The sequence below is a fragment of the Melanotaenia boesemani genome, chromosome 7 (assembly GCF_017639745.1).
Source record: "Melanotaenia boesemani isolate fMelBoe1 chromosome 7, fMelBoe1.pri, whole genome shotgun sequence".
In the NCBI taxonomy this organism is placed as follows: Eukaryota; Metazoa; Chordata; class Actinopteri; order Atheriniformes; family Melanotaeniidae; genus Melanotaenia; species Melanotaenia boesemani.
Genome location: NC_055688.1, coordinates 34,097,850 through 34,117,294, shown reverse-complemented (window position 1 = coordinate 34,117,294; position 19,445 = coordinate 34,097,850). Strand labels below are relative to the sequence as shown.

Here is a 19,445-nt window from a genome sequence, read left to right as displayed (position 1 = left end):
TATTTTTGGAATTAGCAGCACACTTCTTTGCAGACATGACAGAGTCTGAAATGTTCAATGGACCTCTAAACTCCCATGAAACCAATCTGATGGCATTTGGGTCAGTAGACCTAATCCACAAAGACCCTACCCTACAACCCACAGGACCTAAAGGACCTCATGTCCAGTTGCCACACACTCCAGAGACAACTCAGATCTTTGTCACACCCTCTTTAGCAGCATGAGAATGACGTGCTCGTTATTAGATGTGGTTGTAATATTATTACAGTCCGGTTGTGGATGACTTTGTTTCTTGGTGTAAAAGCTTTTCCTCCAGTCCAGATCCTAGGACTCCTAGGCCAGGCAGTTGTAGTGGTGGATCACTATAAAAATCTGGGAACAATTTCAAATATTAAACTGCTGCATATAAAAGCTCATCAACGCATGTATTTTTATTGTAAACTGAAGAGTTCTAGTGGGATGCTTTTTTAATAAAAATGTTATTTTCTTGTTTTATTTAATCATCTTGTCCTTTATCTGCTGGTTTGAGGAGATCACATTAAAAAAGAAGAGAAGCTGTGAGGTGGTGTACAAGGACGGCTGGCACAAACCTCAAGGACTTGCAAGTCTTATACCAGATCAGAGCCTTAACGAAAGCAGAAAGCATTGTTTCTGACCTGAGCCACCAGCATGCAGAGTATATGCTGCCATCTGGGTGGAGATACTCTGTGCCCAGATGAAGAACAAACCATTTTAATAACTTCTTTGTTCCAACCTGCATCAGGATTTTAAATAGTTTGTGATGACTACCTAGATAGCAGCCATGTTTGGGCCGAATCCGGGCTACTTCTGGCACTCATGGTTCAGTTGCAGCACTGGCATGTGTTGTGTGGGCCAGAAGTGAACCAGATGTCAGCTGCCTAGCATGGATTATGTCCCTTGTGGGCCACATGTGGTCCAGATGTCGGTTGTTGCCTTGGACGTTGATTAGGGCAAGTATTTTATGGGCCAGAAGTGGTCCCAATACATGAAGACTCCCTTATGGCAGTTTCCTTGTGGGCCACATCTGGTGGTCATGTGGCTGAGTTTCAGCAGCCAAACTCACATTTAGGCCACATGTCAAGGCCAAATTTTGGCCAAACAAAAAAGCACATGTGGGTCACAGTTGGGCCAAATCATTTTTGCTATCTGGGTAGTTGTCCCCTTTTATAAAGTGTTGTTCGTGTATTGTATTTGAGAATGTCGTTTTGTTTTTGTGTGGGGCATGTTCAGTGGTTTGGTGTTTTTTTTGTGGTGACCTGATTGCACTGGAGGAACAGTAAAGTATGTGATGTATACCAGCTCGTTGCTTGAACTCAGTTCGTTAAAATATTCTAAATCTTCTTTCACTGATATCTTCAAAAACTGATATTATCTTACTGTAATGTCAAAAATATACAACTACTGATTGTGTTGATGCTGTAAATGTTTACCAACTTTGCATCCTCGACTTTTACCAAAGAATTCCACAAGAGGGCACACAAGGGACCTCAACACTGCACGATGTTGGGTTATGCAGAACGTAAACAGTGAACATGGAGACAATGAGCTTGGATATGTATAGCATTACCTCCTGAAGATGTGCACAAGCAGGTGCCATATATATAGAGACTGAAACTCTTCAACCTGCATCCACTCCCCCTCAAGTAACTTCAAACAATAAATACCTCAAATAATAATTAAAAGAAAAAAAAACTAAATCCACATTATCACTCTCTTTTTCTGGCTATTGTCTAGTCTCACACTTTCAAATAAAGCCCACTGTTTCCCCAAAAGAAGCTTACCAATGCATACTAAAAGCAAATGTTTCTTTTCAGCCTAAAAGACAACATACAAGAGACAAGAAATAAACATGAAAATAATGCCATAATTTTAAGTATGGCTCTACAGACAGTATAAAAAGCAATAAACTGTCTCTTTAAATCCCAAATTCCTTCAGACGGATATCAAACTGCCTGTTGGAGGTGAAGTGATCAGGTGTTTAATTTTGGCTGATCTCCCATGACTCAGTAAGACAAAATTAGCCTTCAGAGAAACGATGCCTCTGTCCCTTCAATGACTCCACTGAAGAGGAGTGTCTCTGAAAGATTACATTCAAAACACACTCATACACACTCTCATATGACCTTTTCCCTGAGCTAAACAATACACAGTCAAAGCAGCTTTAATCCCATATACTGGAACCAGACTTCAAGCCATAAACACAATATAAATTCATCTGTGGTGTCTCCACTGAAACTGAAGCATCACTGGACTTATTCATTTTTAAATAAGGGTCTCAAACACTCGGAGAAGGGAGAGAGAGGCAATTCCCATAAGTCTGCGACTCCTGAATGTAGACACACCCTCCTGCTGCAGAGTAAGTGAGGTCAACCTGCGTGTTAATAAATGATGGGTTCTGAGTGGAAACCTGGTCACTGCGGGAATTTAGGGTGTGAGAGTGAAAAGTTCAGCACATATTCTGGAGTAAAAGCACATCCAGCTCTGTAGCTCCAGCAGATGAAAGCCTTCATATTTCATGAGCACTTTTCTGCCTTCACATGATGGCTGCGAACAAAGCTGACGGCTTTATCGTGCCCCACATAACGGGTCACTGCTGCCGAGCAGTGAGAGACGGGTTTTAACGAGACATGCTGAGAGCATCTGTCTGACTGTGAAAAAACACAACAGAAAACACATACAGCATGCTGGTTATTTTTCCTGTACTTTCCCTGACTGTTGCCTCTTCTTGAGGATTTCTGCTCAGTTCAAGCTGTTGGTTTGGATATCAGGAGATCACATGTTGCTGGCTGTATGAGGCAGAGTGAACTGTTTCCACCAGCAAGTTAGAATGACTTTAACTCTAGGACAGGTTTCCAGTCAGTCACAGAATAGATTTTAAAACCTTCTGTTTATAAATCCAGGATGTTTTAAGTCCTTGAATTCAACTGTAATATGTTCAAAAATATAAACCTAGCAGAGCTCTTAGATCCAAGGACTCAGGTCAACTAGTCCAGAGCAGATTCTGGACTAGACATGAAGAAGCAGCATTTATCTGCAAACTAGTGGAATAAACGGGAGAAGAAACTTTCAGCAAATGTAGAAACTTTTAAATCCATCTAAAACGTTTGTGCATAAAATCCACACTGTAACTTTTAAGTCATCTAGACTGCTGCTTGCTTTAATCGTTTTAATTTCATTTAGTTATTTTACATGATTTTTGCACACCCTTTTAATTATTTCTAAATATATATTTTGTTCCTCTTAATGTTCTTCTGAGCACTTTTTAATACTTCTTCTGCACCCCATTTTTAATGTTTTATGTAAAGCACTTGGAATTGTCTTGTTTCCTAAAATGTGCAGTACAAATAAACTTGCTGTCAGAAACCGGACATGAGCACCCAAATGCAACTGAAAGGAACTGAAAACCATGAACTTAAATACACAGAAAGACAAACTAGACACAGATGATGTGCATGAATAATTAAACTAGGTGCATTAACGAGCAGAAACCACAAGCAACAATTAAACTCAATATGACTTTAAATACCAAAACACATGAACCAAAAACATGACAAGACCCAAAACGTGAAAGAACATAAAAGCAAACTAAGCAACAAAGTCAGAATCATGACACTTGTCTTCCCTATACATATATAAAACTCCCGCCCCACCCCCCCAGCTCCCCTGGGTGGGGCGGGAAGTAAATTTACTCCTGTCATAAACAAAGTTTCATATTCAACATTTATCTCATATTTTACCGTTGCTTTTATCTCTAACCCTTCCAAGCTACTGTCTTTTGTATGCTTGATATTAAAAACTGAACATTTTCTCTCCAAAACTCCAGTGCCTAAAGGGTTAACATGTTATTCTATGTGGGAAGAAAATAAGTTTATTTTTTTAAATAATTAAACATTTTTTTACATTTTGTAATCATTTTTGTAAGCATATCACTGAGTTATTTGTGTACGTGTGCAGGAAGAAAGTGAGTCAGCTCAGGTAGACATCAACAATCTAAATATGTGAACTGGTTTGGGTGCATGGACCCAATAAACAACTTTCATTCAATGAATTCCTCTTCATTTTCAAACCCAGTTGTCTCCACGCATACTGTAAATGAGCTCTCTGCAAAACAGGCAATGAATTAATCAATTTCATGTCAGTATTTAAGTGAAGAAGGCTGGTGCTTGTAAGAGTTATATTTTCATGTTTTAATTCAGTATCATTTAAAGTCTGACAGCTTGCTAATGTGTGTTGGTGTGTGGCACTCACCAGGTTGCCGAGACGGCTGCGGGCGTTAACAGCATGCTTGAGAGCCAGTTTAATCATTGAAGGCAGTCTAAGAACAACAGCCTCCATGTCCTGCTCTCCCTTCATGCCACCAGCCAGCTTTCCCAATCCATCTATGTAGCTCCTCCAGTGAGGCTGAACTTCAGCAGCTCCCCCCAGGCAGCCTTGCATCACCGTCTGACAGAAGCCTCTGCAGGCCGGCGGCCCCAGCATGCCCTGGCAGTGCGGGCAGTACCACAGCCTGAGCAGAGCCCGGCTGCAGTCTCGGCCGGGTCGCAGATGGTCGGTTGTGTTGACAACCTCAATGCCCAGGTTCAGTGCCTGCAGGAAGACTCGTGTGGCCAGGAGGGAACGAGACAGGCGAGTCATCATCAGTTTAGGATAAGAGCCAAATGCTCCAGATTCCTTCCAGGCTCCTCGTAGGCACTCCTCGGACACAGAGGATGCACTGCCTCCCAGCAGGCGGCGGTACATGAGGGGGAAGAGTCTGCCGAAGAGCGTTTCAACCATGTGGTCCACTGTGGAGTCCGAGCCAAGGATGTAGAGTGACATGTCCAGGAAGAACTGCCCTATAGAGCTCAGGGCGCCACCTCCCAGACCTGGGAACTCCAGCTTCAGCACAGTCAGGGTGGAGTTTCGTCCATGACGGAGCACCAGGTCAAAGGCCTCTGCAAGAAAACAAGACAACGACACCAACACGAGTCAGACGAGGGAAAAACATGACGTTATTGGAAAGCTGGTGCATTCATAAGGCAATTTTGTGCCTCAGTAATCACAGATGCTGTGCCAAACTGTCAGAAAAAAGGCATCAGCATCTTAAAAAAAAACATGAAACGCTCAAATAGATGCTACTCCCTTCAAAAAAATAACAACAAAAAAGAAACGAGTCAATCCTCAACAATCACAACCGGGAAAACTACCCACGCACAACCGCTTTTTCTCTTTACCCAATTTTTCTTGATCTGCTCAAACATGAGCAGGGAAAAACCCAAGTCTGCAGTAATACATGAGGAATTGGAAGGAAAAGGCAACAAAGCTTCTGAAGCAAATGAAAAGTGAGACTCTGGCTTTGGCCTTTCAATACTACAAAACAGCAATCTTAAAAGGTTTTTTAAAAAGACAGTATTAATGTCAATGTATTCGTTAAGCAGGAGAGGCTTGACCGTGAAGATTTTTGTAGGTGAAAAGCGCTCAGAACAACGGGTAGGAGGAGATGTGGAGAAGCTAAATAATCAGCACGGGTTCAAGGCACCAAGTGAAGTCTTATCAACAAGGTGGCACAAGACGCGGGAGCTCTGTCATCGACCCAGTGGCAGAATGAGTGAGGACCCAACAACAGAGGGGATTTAAAGCTCCATTACTGAACTTAGCAGGGGAGCTGAGACTCAGTGAAATGAAGCTTTGGACAGGAGAATGGCTGCAGATGCCAAAATCCCATTTATACCGCAGCAAGGCCACTTAATCACTTTGTTGAGAACGATAGCCACAACTGCTCTTTGAGGACAGGAGCTCAGAGGGAAACACTGGTTTAGGGACATTAGAGGAAGTTGGTTTTTGTGCTGCAACAGCTCGCCATTTCATCTTTCTTTTCTGATTTTTTTTGCTTGGACAGTTTAATTTCTTTCTTGTCATGCTTCTCTGGGGTCAAATGAGGCTTGTCAGCCAGCTCGGAGCTTCCTGTCCTCAGACAGCACTGAGAAACAATATAAAAGCCTCTTTTTGTTGTTGTTCTGTGGGAGCCATGATATTTTTCTATGTGCAGCTTGAGAGATGCCTGAACAACACATTTTGATTATAAATATATACCGGTGTGCATGTTGTCTATCTAACCTGTAACAGAGATGTGAACACTAGTACTTTTTATATAAATATTAAGGGTTAGATTAACAGAATTTTTTTTCCTGCTTTGTCACCATTAACTCCTTAAAACCCACTCCAATGCTTATTTGGAACTATTTAAAATGTTCTCAGTGGTCTTTAAATTGTGATTATGAAGTTTTGGCAAAAATCAGAAAAGCTGTGGTCTTTCTCAGGACTCTCGCAGATGTGCTGGTGGTGGTGGCTCTGCATGCTAGCGCACTGACCGATCATTAGCGAGCAAAAAACAAAAAAACAAAAACAAAAACAAAAACAAACAAACAAGACAGGTAACATAGGAGCTATACTGACCCATGTCTTCCTTGAAGTGTTGACTGCAAACCAACATGTAGTGACTGAGAGACCTAATCCATTGCTCTCTCAGAGCAAAGTTTTTCAGGAAATAATGAAAGCTGTGTCCATCTCTCTGGCTGTATCTGAATGTGCACCCTACTCCCCACATAGTGCCCTATATAGGGGTCACGCCATTTTGTCAGTGTGTCCGAAAGTCCAGAGAGAAAAAAGTAGGGCACTCAAAATGACCCACAATGCATCTTGAAAAGTAGTGAGCATCGATGGTCACTAGACAGGTCAATATAGACCACAATGCATTGCAGGCAGAAGCTCAACATGGCGCAAGGAGGCGAAGAAATTGAGCTGCGCGAAATTACCTATAAACAAGGTAAATAAACAAAGAATAAAATCAACTTAAGGAATAAAAATATTTACTCAAAACTTTGGATTGGATTTGTAATGACATCCTGATGCGGGTTGTGGTTGCCGTGGTTTGAGGCGAGGAAAAAATAGGCAGCTTCGTGTCCGAACAGTGAACGAGTAGGGTGGACATTCGGCTACAGCCTCTGTCCTCAGAGTCAGAACGGGCGGAGACGGCGGGGCAGGAGCTTGTGGCCCCGTCCTGAGGGTTTATGACGTGTAAATGTGGGTCTCGCCTTTTTCTGCTCAAAATTATTAAAATGCAGAAATACTCAGTAAAGCCATTTTGATTAAATTTTTTCACAAGATATGTCCTCTAGCCTCAGATAAATGCCACATGGACATATGAACAACATGATTTTCACCGGAGTGGGTCTTTAAGCCTTGTTAGGTCTCTGCTCAAAAACTGTAAACCCACAATGAAATGAGCATATCTCTACAATCACTATGTCTATTTGAATACTAATGTGAGATTTAGAAGATGTGCATACTGGCAAACAAAAAATGAAGATGGCACATAGCACAAATGAAAAAAAAAGACTAATTAATAAGTGGATTACTCGTGCACACCTCTAGTTAACATCCATACATGAAAATAAATTGAATGCTGAGGTTTCTAACGTGTAGCTACTAGTTTCTTTGCTGCTGTAATACCAGCTAATAAACCACATTTTTTGTTTAATGTCAAGCCCAGGATACAGGATTTATTTAATGTTTACAGAGCAGAGGGGATTTAGTTTGAATGAGAGTTTTTGTTTACTTTCCTTTAATTGTTTTATGTTGGCATCAAAACCTACTCAGACCTACTCGTGGTCTTACACATTCATATTTTTGTGATATTAATTCATATATAATAATCCTGATAATCATAAGATTGTCATTATTTTTCCTCTAAGTAATTGTACCCCCCTCAAAAAAATATAATCGTGACATCCCTATTCAGGATAACAGTTGCTGGGAGAAGATGAAGGAAAGCAACAAAGGATGTACGTATGAGCATGAGAGGATGTTTTGGAGAAGCACATCTGTCTGGTTTTTCGGGCTCTGTCTGTCCTGCTGCGTCTGGAAGCACTTTCCTCTGCGATCAGCAAGCGGACAGATGTGCAGATCACCAACTGAGTCAAGGAGACAGACTAAGGGACCCACACATGCTAAATTAACAGACGAATACAGATAAAAAAAACTTAGAAAAGCTTAAGATGCAAGAAGGAGCCTGTTATATTTTCTGACTGAGAAGTGCATGCAGTGTAAAACAGTGTTTGCTTTCATTCAACATCCAGTCCTGTAATTCAGCTGCTATTTGTAGTATCTTTTACAAGGAGGAGAGCCACATTTTAATGGTAAAGAGAAAGACTAGAGGGCTCTTGATAAATGCAATTCAACGACTCTGATTAGCTGGGGTCATGGTAAGAACCATTGTGAGTCCATTTCCAGCACATGCTGCTCACTCAGTGAAAGCTCGTACAGGATCAGGTATCGTTTAATGGAAGGAAAAGGGGCTGTATGTCAGAGACCTGCGACACACTGGATACAACTGCATGAGGTCAAGTGCACACATTACGAGATGAGGAGCTAAAAGAAGCATTTTGGGTCATGCTTAAAATTAGCAGAAGCATTCATTTAGTCAGTGACACAGAGACAGAAGGCTGGATGCTGGTCCTCCTGAGACTGACAGCTTTATACAGGCAGATTAGCTGAACAAGGCAGAGGGAAATGTCTGCCTGTCCTCTTTTACCTCCGTCAGCCTACTGCACCCGCCAGATAATGTTTACTCCCAGGATTTAAAGCCTCTCAGCTTCCAATGCTTATCAGCTCTACAAATATGATCCAGTATTGGTTAGGTACTCAGTCACAAGCCATTTGATGTGCCACGTAACTGTGAATACTTTCTCATAAGATCTATTTTATCTGTCACTGTCCACACATTGATTAAACGTTGCACAATTTAGGTCATCTGAAGAGAAGAAAGTAAATAAATTGGTCTCAGAGAGGTTTATTATTACTGACATCTAAATGCTGTAAGTCAGGGTTGTAGCCTTTATATAGGGACCCAACTGTCCCGACTTCCAGATCAAAAGTGGCCCAGAGCCCATTAAAATATTAACACTGCACTGGTTAAATTGATCTCACTCTTGGTTTATTTTACATTCAATAACTGAAGCAAATCCGCTTACAGTTTAACAGCTAAAACCTTGTATAATAAATGACAAGAGATCATCACAAAGACTTTTATAATATCATGTGTAGGCTAACGATCCTGGAATAAAATCAGGCTACCAAAAGAACAAATTTAAGAGCTTAAATCAGGCTTATTAACACAAAAACTAGAATTTCAAAATCGCTGCTCTTTCCAAAGTGAACAGCTTTGCAAACACCGCCCTTTTCTATTCCTTATACACAACCTATTTGCACCTTTTTTAACTACCTGATTGCCTCAGTTGCCCCAGAGCTCTTTCTCAACACTAGTTGTCAGTGTTCACACAAGTGCTGTATTGCATGGTTATGTTTCAATAAAGTTCACAAAAAACCCAATAAGACAAACGCCAGACCTAATCATCAATAAGCTTCAGAAAGTGAAGAAGGAATACTGCGACAGAAAAAAGACTTGACAAAGGTGGAGCTGGACGTGGTGCTAAATATCCATCTTTCCAACTACAACCACTGTAGCAGCTACACCGCATCATCAATTTAGCATTTAGCATAAAATAAAAGCATAAAAATAACAATAACATAAAACAAAATGAATAAAAGTGGTACAATGGAAAAAATAAAACCCATACAATAAAGACTAAGTAAAAGTATAAGCAGTAGAGCCGGACGACTTAACCATTAACACTCAGGACCAAATCTAAAAGCTGTTGATGTTTCGTGGACTGAAGTCCACCCACTTTAGCACACGTTATACTGGTATGAGCACCCAGGTTCGCCAGAAAGCAACAAGGTTCTGAGACACGAGAACATAGCCAGGGACCAGAACCAGAACCAGATCTGTGCTTGAGCATTGCCGGGGTCCTCTCTCTCCTTCTTCAGCTGCTTCTTTATTGCCAGTAGTTTGCATCTGTGCTTGCTCCATGTCTTCGTCCCAGTTGTTGGTGTATTTATGGCAGCGCTTACAGGCCGGGAATTGTGTGGATGCACACATTTCTGGAAAATCTTCATCTGTATGAAAAACGTTTTTAAACACGACATTGTTTCATCTGTGTGGATGCAGCATTAATGTTGGCAGCTTCAGTGCCTGAGTTCTGGATAGCATTAGCTAACCCTCCACACACTAGGTTCTCGGTTCTGCTTCGTTACCTTCACTTACAAAACCGTACTTAGTGAATTTGGGCAAATTTTATGCATTTTAGAAAGTTCAGGACCACTTTAATTTTTATTTGTTTATTTATTGTTTATACTTTTCCTTAACCTCTGTTACATACTAGCAGAACATTTTCTTCTACTTCTTGCAGTTTGTTAAACAACTGACTGATACATTACTGTCACCACGTGGTGGGAAGCTGCACTGCAACTGAGCTTTAATGGAAAACAGTAATATTTCTTCTGTCTTCAACTGAAAACCTATGAGGTCCCGTGGCCTTCACAGCACACAGGTGCAAAGCTAAAAGTGTTTTTGTGGGCCTCTAGGTGGCGCTTGAGGCCCAAGCCTGTTCTGTGGTCCTATGGTGAAGAATCACTGCTCTGAATGACTGCAGCTCTGCCATAAAACAGGCTTTTATATAGTCGATGTATGGTCTGTCCAATGAACATATATAAGTCTGTTTCTGTGTAACATAACTCAAGTTGGTGTCTCATAACTTGACTGACTGTTGACTGTGGTTGATGCTGTGAATGCAGACATACGCCATGCTGCCTCATCCATCAGAGGCCCATACGCTCATTATCCCCCATGAGAGGAAAACATCAATAAATTACCCCACCGTTGAGCCTAATTCATTTGGCTTGAGGAGTTTCACCTCTAGCTGACACTGACACGGATGGAGGAGCCACTGCCACGTGGGCTCTGTAACAAAGTGCTAACCTGTCCAAGACACTGATATAAGACTGGCAGGACAGTCAGTTCTGATGAAAAATAAACTTTTTAAAGGAGATTTATCAAACTTACAATCCAATTTCTTTTTTTATGTTGCTGTACTATCATGTGCACAAGCCTGCCTAAATCTAAAGGTGTAAACATGACTGTACACAATCTGCAACTATTCAGGCGCATTTCATTTAGAACAACAAGGTAACCTAAGATCTGCTTAACCTGATGTTCCTTCTCTTGTGGTATCAGTGCACGTCAGTGTGCCAGGCATCAGCGAGGGAAGGCAGGGCAGGGCAGGAATCGTCCGATTCCGGGAACAAAGCAGACAGGATGCTGGTAAGAACTAGATAGCATCACCAGCAGACCATGAGGGCCAATGGACTGCAGGCTAGGAATGAGACATGTATTGGGTTACTCCATCTGTTACAGAGCACTTCATTACACACACACACACACACACACATAAAACACACACTGCAGCCGCAGCACACGGTAGCAGGCAGGTGGTGATAGTGTGGGCGAACATTTGGAAAACCATAGTGGGAGGGAAAGGTGTGGGTCAGGTGTGAGGACTTGCGCCACACATTTACATAGAGACAATGGCAGATTTGCCAGCCTCTGAGTTTTGATAACAGCTAGACCTGATAGCTACAGGATAAATATAAAGTCTAGCATGGCTTGACACACGAGCAGTTTAGCAGTATTTTCTGAATCACTTAATATCCAGGTTAAAGTGGAAGTGGGTTCACCTTAAATTCCGAACAGAACTGCACAGCTGTGACAATTAGGTCTAGATAAAGTGTAGAGGTGACCCCAGTAAAATGATGAAGGCTTAAATGCAAACCACAACTCCATATGCCATATGTTTTTCTTACTCCCTCTGTTTCACTCACTGTGCTGCTTATTCAAAAACTAAATGAGTCCTTTCATTTTCAAGGATGTTAGCACAGTAGCTATTCTGAAAACCTCCAACGCACATCACCTTTCTGTCTTGATTACCTTACATACATACTTGATACAGAGAGAATGGTGGATAACATTATAAAAACGGTTTAGGATAGATTTTGTTGCTTGCTACACATTTAATGATCAGAGTGAATGATGGATAATATTTCTTGAATTAAAAAAGGAAAGTATCTGTGGACTTTGAATGTTTGAAACAAAATGTGGCGTCATCCTCTGGACACACACAAGCTGTAAGAGCTAAATCCGCCTCTGAAATGATTCTTTATGTCAGGTAACATAACTGCGGCCGACCAGCTGCAGGTTCTGAGTCAGAGCCGGTTACCTTGGCAACCCATCACAACGAAATACTCCACTCCATCGCTTCTTTTAAAAAACGTACAATTTTAACGGTAAAAAACAACATTAACGCATTAATAATTTATTTAATATTTTTTTCTTTCTTAATGGACCATGGTATAAGCGGGATAATGCCCTTCGAGGTGTCCATTAATTTATGATAATGGACACCTCGTCGGGCAATAACAGTTATTATCTGTTCTGTTAATGTTAGCTAACGGTTCTAAAATAACTTATGTCAATGTTAGCAGGTCTGCTAATGTTTGCTAATAGCGTTAAAATTAATCAGTCTAAAATCCTGCTCAGAAAACCTGACGAACCCACTTCTAGAAACAACTTAGACCTGAATTGTTTGACAGTAACAGGCAACTGCTTATGACATGTTGATTATTGTGTATTACATTAGTTTTCTGTCTGAAAACTTTTGCTGCCTTTTAGCAAAACTGTTAAATTCCTCACACTGGAACTTCTTGCATTTTATCTATATTATTTTTTTATTTTATATAGCTTTTTTTCTTACTGTTTTTATTTATTTTATTTTATTTCATTTAAAGCTTGTTTTTAATGCACCTGTTACTGCTTCCTGCACCCCGCTGTAATGCTTTTAATGTTTTAAGTAAAGCCCTTTGAATTGTCTTGTACATGAAATGTGCTATACAAATAAATTTGCCTTGCCATGCTTAAAAATGAAGGCAGATACTATAGGCGGACAAATTAGCAATAACAAGACTTGTAACTGAATTTACTTACAAAAGACATTGTATTGCAAGGTAACTAAAGTACAGTTTTTAAAGTAATTTGTGGTCCAAACAGTGCAGCAGACAAGAGCTGAGACTAAGTGGTGAGGTAAAAATGAAGACAATCTAGCAAGAAAATGAAAAAAACTAAGGAGCCTATACAGTATAGTCTACTGCCAGGGGTTATTAACAGATGAAACCCAGGTGTTGAGCCATTAAACAGCCACACAGGGGTGTAAATTAAAGGCAGCAAGTAAAATATGTCAGGTTCACCATGAAAGTTAAAAGCAGAGACAAAATAGAAGATGAAGAATGGGGAAATGGGAATCCTCTTATGTTTGTTACAGTCTCCCACATGCAGTATTGTGTAGCTTTACTCTGTCAGAATAGATGTTTTAATTACTGAAAAAGTGTAGCAATGTGAATTTTCTTCAATATCATCATCAAAACCGTAACCACAGCTAACATATAAAAATAATTACAGCTTCCTAAATGTGGTGGCATATTTTTGCATATTTAAAGATTATTCGAGAACTCTCCCAAATAAACTGGAAAACACAGGAAGACACTGACAAATGCAATGTTTTTAATGTTCTCTTCATTGGATTTACTAAAATACAACACTGTCAAATCTGCCTGATCTACTCCGTCACCCTACATCTACAAAAAAAAATTATATGCACTGCCTCTAGCACTACATGACAGCACCTGGTCCAACTGGACTCAAAGCAGCCTGACTACCACTTAATTATGACATCCCATCTTGTTTGAATTCATGCTTGTGTTGTTCTTACTCTCAAATGAAAGTCGCTTTGGATAAAAGTGTCTGTTAAATGACTGTAGAATAGAATAGAACATCTATCTACTTTCTGTTCCCAGTCAGGACTAAACGTGAAGAGGCAGCGTTCAGTTTTTATGCTCCTCACATGTGGAACAAATAAACTCCCAGAAAACTGCAGATCTACTATAACTCTCAGCTGTTGTAAATCAAGGTTATAAACTTTTCTATTTGTCGCCGCATTTTATCAGAACAAGTGTTAAACCCCCCTTATCAGTTCTGGCATTAATATGTAAATTCAGCAATAGACAACTCTGCTAATAAAGAATAATACGTAAATGATCAAGGGGGCCTTTATATAATAACTCCTCAAATTTTTTGGGCACAACACAGGATCCAGACCATCATTCTGCCAGCTATGATGCTGGACAGGACAAGGTAAAACAAAACAAAACAAAAAAAAAATGTTAATTATTTGTTGCATTTTAGCCCTCTTTATCTCTCTTGTCTGCCTTGGGCCAGACCCATATTGTACTCTGTGTTATTTAGCTAGACTGGTCTAGAATAATTGGCAGACAATGGATGAATGAATACTCAACCCAGGGCAAATAAAATGGAACTTATCCCTCAATTTCCATCTTTAAACACAAATTCATAGCATGTTGAAAGATTGCTAGATATTATGCTACAGTTAATAAATCTCACTAGTAGTGAGTCAAATAGTTAGTTAAAAAATTAGGGCGGTTGATTAACGCCGTTAAATTTTTTAATAACATGTTGTTGTTTTTTTTGTCTTGTTTAGGTGTTTTTTTTTGCTGGCCACTGGTTTTGATGACAGAAACATGGCATCCATGTCTCCCTTCCCTGCTGCAGCGGTGCATCTGATGTAATCAGGAGAGAGCGGGTTTATTAAAATGAAGAGACGTTTTCTGTCTGGAACTTAAAGGCAAAATAAGTAGCATTGACACCTAGTGTTTCAAATCAGAACTGCGTACCCTCGGAGAGTTTTGTGCATGTTGCCGGTTTGTGAGAGGACAGCTCTTTTATATACAGTCTATGAAGGACGGAGAACATAGCGCCAGCAAACATCATGATGACAAGCAAAGATGATTCACACACAGTAAGTTGCTGTGCTTTGCAATGCTAGTGCTAATTTCACACGCTAATTTCTCTTAGCATAAAATAGTGTAAACAAAAGCTACATTAATCAACAATTACCACTCAGCAGCTGTTTTCCCTCGTCCCTGGTTTCCAACCAAATGACAAGAAAAAAATATTTTAGCCACATATTTAGAGGCATTGTGGAAGGTCCAGAGAGCTACTTGCAGCGCCAGAGTTGCAGGTTGGAGACCCCTGATGTAGTGTTTGAAAACCAATATTTACTGCATTTTCTTTATATAGCCATAGGCCTTCTTTTAAAGGAAAGAAACATTTTGCGCATAACAATGCATTTAATTATTTTAATAGTTTCCCAGGACTACAAATAATATTTTCAATGTCCAAATAAATGAGACACATAAAGTTAATTTTAATTAATAAAAAAGAAATAAACCATATTTAAATATCAAAATAGAAACAAAGAAGGTCTAAAGACATATTTCTGCCTGTCGACATTGGCTCCATTGATCTCTGGTGCTGCAGTCCCTGGCAAGGTCAAAGTTGAGTCGTGCTCTGTTGCATGCCAGCAAACAGACACTGTTAGAGGACACGATGTACAGCAGAATAGCGGGCCCAGCGAGGTGGGCAGGACGAAGGGCAAAGTGTACTGAAAAGACACAGCAGAGAGCTGTGGCAGCGGGAAGGAGGGGGTTTGGCAGACGGTGCCAGATCGTGTGGAGGGAAACATTCACCGAGGCAGGCTTTGAAGATGCATTCAAAGGCAGCTGGAGTCAAGCAGTGCCAGAACCGCGAGACACATCGCACACCTCTCGCCAAAACTCAACCATGGCAGAGAGAGCTGAATCCCCAACCAAGTGCTTTCCTCGTAGACAAATACACATCTTCGAACTCTGAGGAACCCTGCCGTTGAGAAAAGTGATACTTGAGTGAAAGGCTATTCCAATAATGGATTTATTTCCAGCACACGGACGGAGACTCAGAGACGGGACACACAAGCACACCCACGGCTCTCGTTGCTCTCCTGGGTTGTGATCTGAGAATGTGGATAAAAAGCCTGCGGCCCCTCCAGAAGATGAGAGAGGTCACGACTAACACAGCTTGAGTACTCCACTCCAAATTTAGCTTCCAAGCTCTATTAATCCAATATGCATCTCTGTACAGATCCTTTGGTTTAAGATGAATACACACCCACTCATTTATGCTGAATCCAGTTTTCATGCTCATGGTGCATCATGCCCATGCATTGGCTTATTTCTGCACAGCTCTGACAAAAAGACAAATATTACAGATGAAATACTATATTTGCACTGCAAAAATAACAAGTGTTTAAATGCAAATAAAATATGAGTTTCCCTTTTGAAGTTGGGTTTGTGAGACAAAAGTGCAATAGAGTAAAGGGGGATAGAGAGTGTTTTTGAAGTTCTCAAAACAGATGGGTGCACAGTGTGTGACAAAAGACAAAACAAGGAGTGTGAAAAGAGATGGAGACAAAGAGATGGAGTGAAGCAGTGAGGGTGCTGGACAGACGGCTGGGCGGCTGCTACCTTCGCTGTTAAACACTGCAGCCAGATAACTGGCAGCAGACTAAACTCTAAGTTACAACATCATGTTGTATGTTTGTCCCTGCAAGCGACCCTGCTTTGTTCTGATGCTGCGCTCTTTTAATCTGATCTAAAAACGTTACAAATGCAGTGCTCTCACAAGGTTTCACTCTTTTGTGATAACTGAGTGTGCATGCATAAAAATAAATAAATAAATGAGATGAGAACAGATTTTAATTATAACAAGATTAATTTAATGAAAGATTAGCGAGGCCAGTGCATTGCTGCTTCAATAATCAGTTGTGACTTGGGTATTGGCTCTCCATGGCTCTGAGGCACAGCACATGAGATGTGACATACTGCTCTATGGTAGCGTCAGACTGCTTAAGGAGAACTTATTCTCATCCTCTGATAGAATTAGAGTGTGTGTTAGTGTGTGACTGTATTTGTAATTGACTGTCTGAAGCCTTGATGGTTGAAGGACATCAATGACAGTTTCATTACAGAGCTGCAGAGTAAGGACTTTGGTGTTTGTTGTGTCTTCTTAAGGTGAAAATATACTTGCTGTTTAACCTCACGTTTGTGTTCACATACTGTTCACATACTTGCTTGTGTACTATGCAAGTCACCGGAGGATTCCACAGGGGGCACAAGAGAACTCACTCCAGATAGACCTACCTATGTAAATAACGAAAAAATCCGTCAACAATAGAAGAGGTTAGCATTTGTCTCCAATTCTGTTTATAACTTTTATGGACAGAATTTCTAGGCGCAGCCGAGGCGTTGAGGGGATCCGGTTTGGTGGCTTCAGGATTAGGTCTCTGCTCTTTGCCCATGATGTGATTCTGTTGGCTCCATCAGTCCATGCTCTTCAGCTCTCGCTAGAGCTCTTCACAGCCGAATGTGCACCTCCAGATCTGAGACCATGGTCCTCAGCTGGAAAAGGGTGGAGTGCTTTCTCTGGGTATGAGGTCCTGCCCCAAGTGGAGGTAGATTGGTGCTGCGTATGCAGTGACGCGGACTCTGCATCAGTCTGTCGTGGTAAAGAAGGAGCTGAGCCAAAAGGTAAGACTCTAGATTTACTGGTCGGCGTTCCACACACACACAGACTTTTGGTCGTAAATATTGAACATGTTCAATACTTCCGATTGTCCGCCACAACCCTTTTCGGAGCCGAAGTCGGGACAAAATTACTTTTAACACACCTCAGACCAAATGATAATCTTAAAAGACTTCAGATAATTGGGTGGTTACCGTCCTTGATCAGGAAGGGAGAAAATCGGTACAAACAGCCCAATAGTCTTTGTGTTCTCAAAAGCTCATAGGAGCTAATAAAAGTTTAAATGAACAATACAACTGAACGGCAAAGATGAGACGGCAGAAATGAGCCAAAATGGTATTCATCTCTGCGGAAAATGAACAGAAACCTTTTTGGATGATTTTAAACAGCTTAACAGTAAAAAATTTATATATATATATATATATATATATATATACATACACATATCTATCCGACAGCTTTTTGGTATCACCCCCTATAGATGGAGTGGAAAGAGTGCTGGAGAACGCGGGGAAGGAGGCGGAGGCTGTTGACGTAAAAGCTTGGAAGGCTCCGTCACCCCCTGCGGACCCAAATGAGGAGACCGAACTTATTTCAAAAGAGTTCATTTTTGAAGTGGTTAAATTCCCCAGAGATCCCCGCTGTCATTGATGCAGAGGATGAGGACCGGTTTTGCACAAGATGTACAGTATGAAGCACTTTAAAAATAAAAAAATAAAAAACTATTGTTCTGAGTTGCTGTGTCTATCCATAGATGTGACCATTTAAAAAAACAAAAAACAAACAAATAACACATTTTAAAGGATATCGTCAGATTATCGTTATCGGAAAATAAAAGAAAGAATAATCAAGATTTTATTATTTTTCTTAAATCGGCCTCAGAGTGTCAAACAGATATCTGGAGACCCAGATGAGGAGAACGAAGTTCTTTTAAAAGAGCTCTTTTTTTAAGTGGTAACAATCATCACAAATTTAGTCAGGGCAACACTTCATCTGCAAGGAGGACACTTTGGCCACAGTAGGTCATGCTGTACCCAAGACTTTTGCAGAAGTTTTAAAAATCAAAGAGGACGTCAAACTCCAGAAATCGGATTCATTGACATGCTTAATTGCTGAAGAGGTGACAGAGTGAAGTCTGTCAGCATCTCTGAAGAACCTGGCTCTCCAATTTAAAATACTGATGGGATGGTCTCAAACACAGGCAAAATGCTGAAAAGATATTTTGATATTTGCAAACTATAGAAATCATACGAGTGGACAAAAAAAAAAATCCAAACTTCCTGCAGTGAAAACAGCAAAAACCTTAGGCGTGGAGTCCACACAAGAAGAAACTCACACTCAGCGCTTGTACTTGAACAATAAAAAAATGCTGCATTAAGAAGGTTTCTATCACTTAGCAGCAGGGTTCTGATGGGGGCGGGAAAATTTGTCCTAACTACAGGGTATAAATAGCACCGCTTTTAGACATTCTGTCATTCTACAAATACAAGCTGAAGAATAAACACATCTTTTTGTCAAAACTGAACCAGATATTTACAACGCACTCAGACAAAATGAACAGCTCCAGGAAAGCAACGACTCCATTTCAAAGTGAACAGAAACCGGAGGCCAGTTTAATGGATTTGATTAAAAAAAAGTTAAAAAGAATTTCACAGAGATCTTCACTAAAAGTCATCCAGAGGATAAGCACAGGATCTCATCCTCCAGTTGGATTCTCTAAGCAGTTCAAAGTACTTTGTTGAGGATCTGCGAACCAGTTCAGAGTTCTTCATTGAGGATTCTTCAAGCAGTTCAGACAGTGACTTCGAAACGGACGACATACTTGAACAACTGAGAAAGCAAAGACAAACTGAATGCAAGTATAACATTAAAAAAATTGTTTGTATAATTGCTAGTCTAAAAATATTTTCAGATTCACCATGTTGTCAACAAGACTATGAAGACCTAAAAATATATATATATATATATATATATATATATAGACTAATTCAACTTCTATATATATATATATATATATATATAT

The 19,445-nt window shown here is 40.4% G+C and overlaps 1 protein-coding gene across 1 annotated transcript in view; it reads right to left on the bottom strand.

The window, feature by feature from the left end:
- Positions 1–19,445, bottom strand: part of gpc3 (glypican 3) — a 266,165-nt gene that overhangs the window by 64,346 nt on the left and 182,374 nt on the right. Inside the window, exon 3 of the mRNA XM_041991058.1 lies at positions 4,270–4,955. Within this exon, the coding sequence (XP_041846992.1) occupies positions 4,270–4,955 (686 nt within the window). The remainder of the gene's footprint in view (positions 1–4,269; positions 4,956–19,445) is intronic.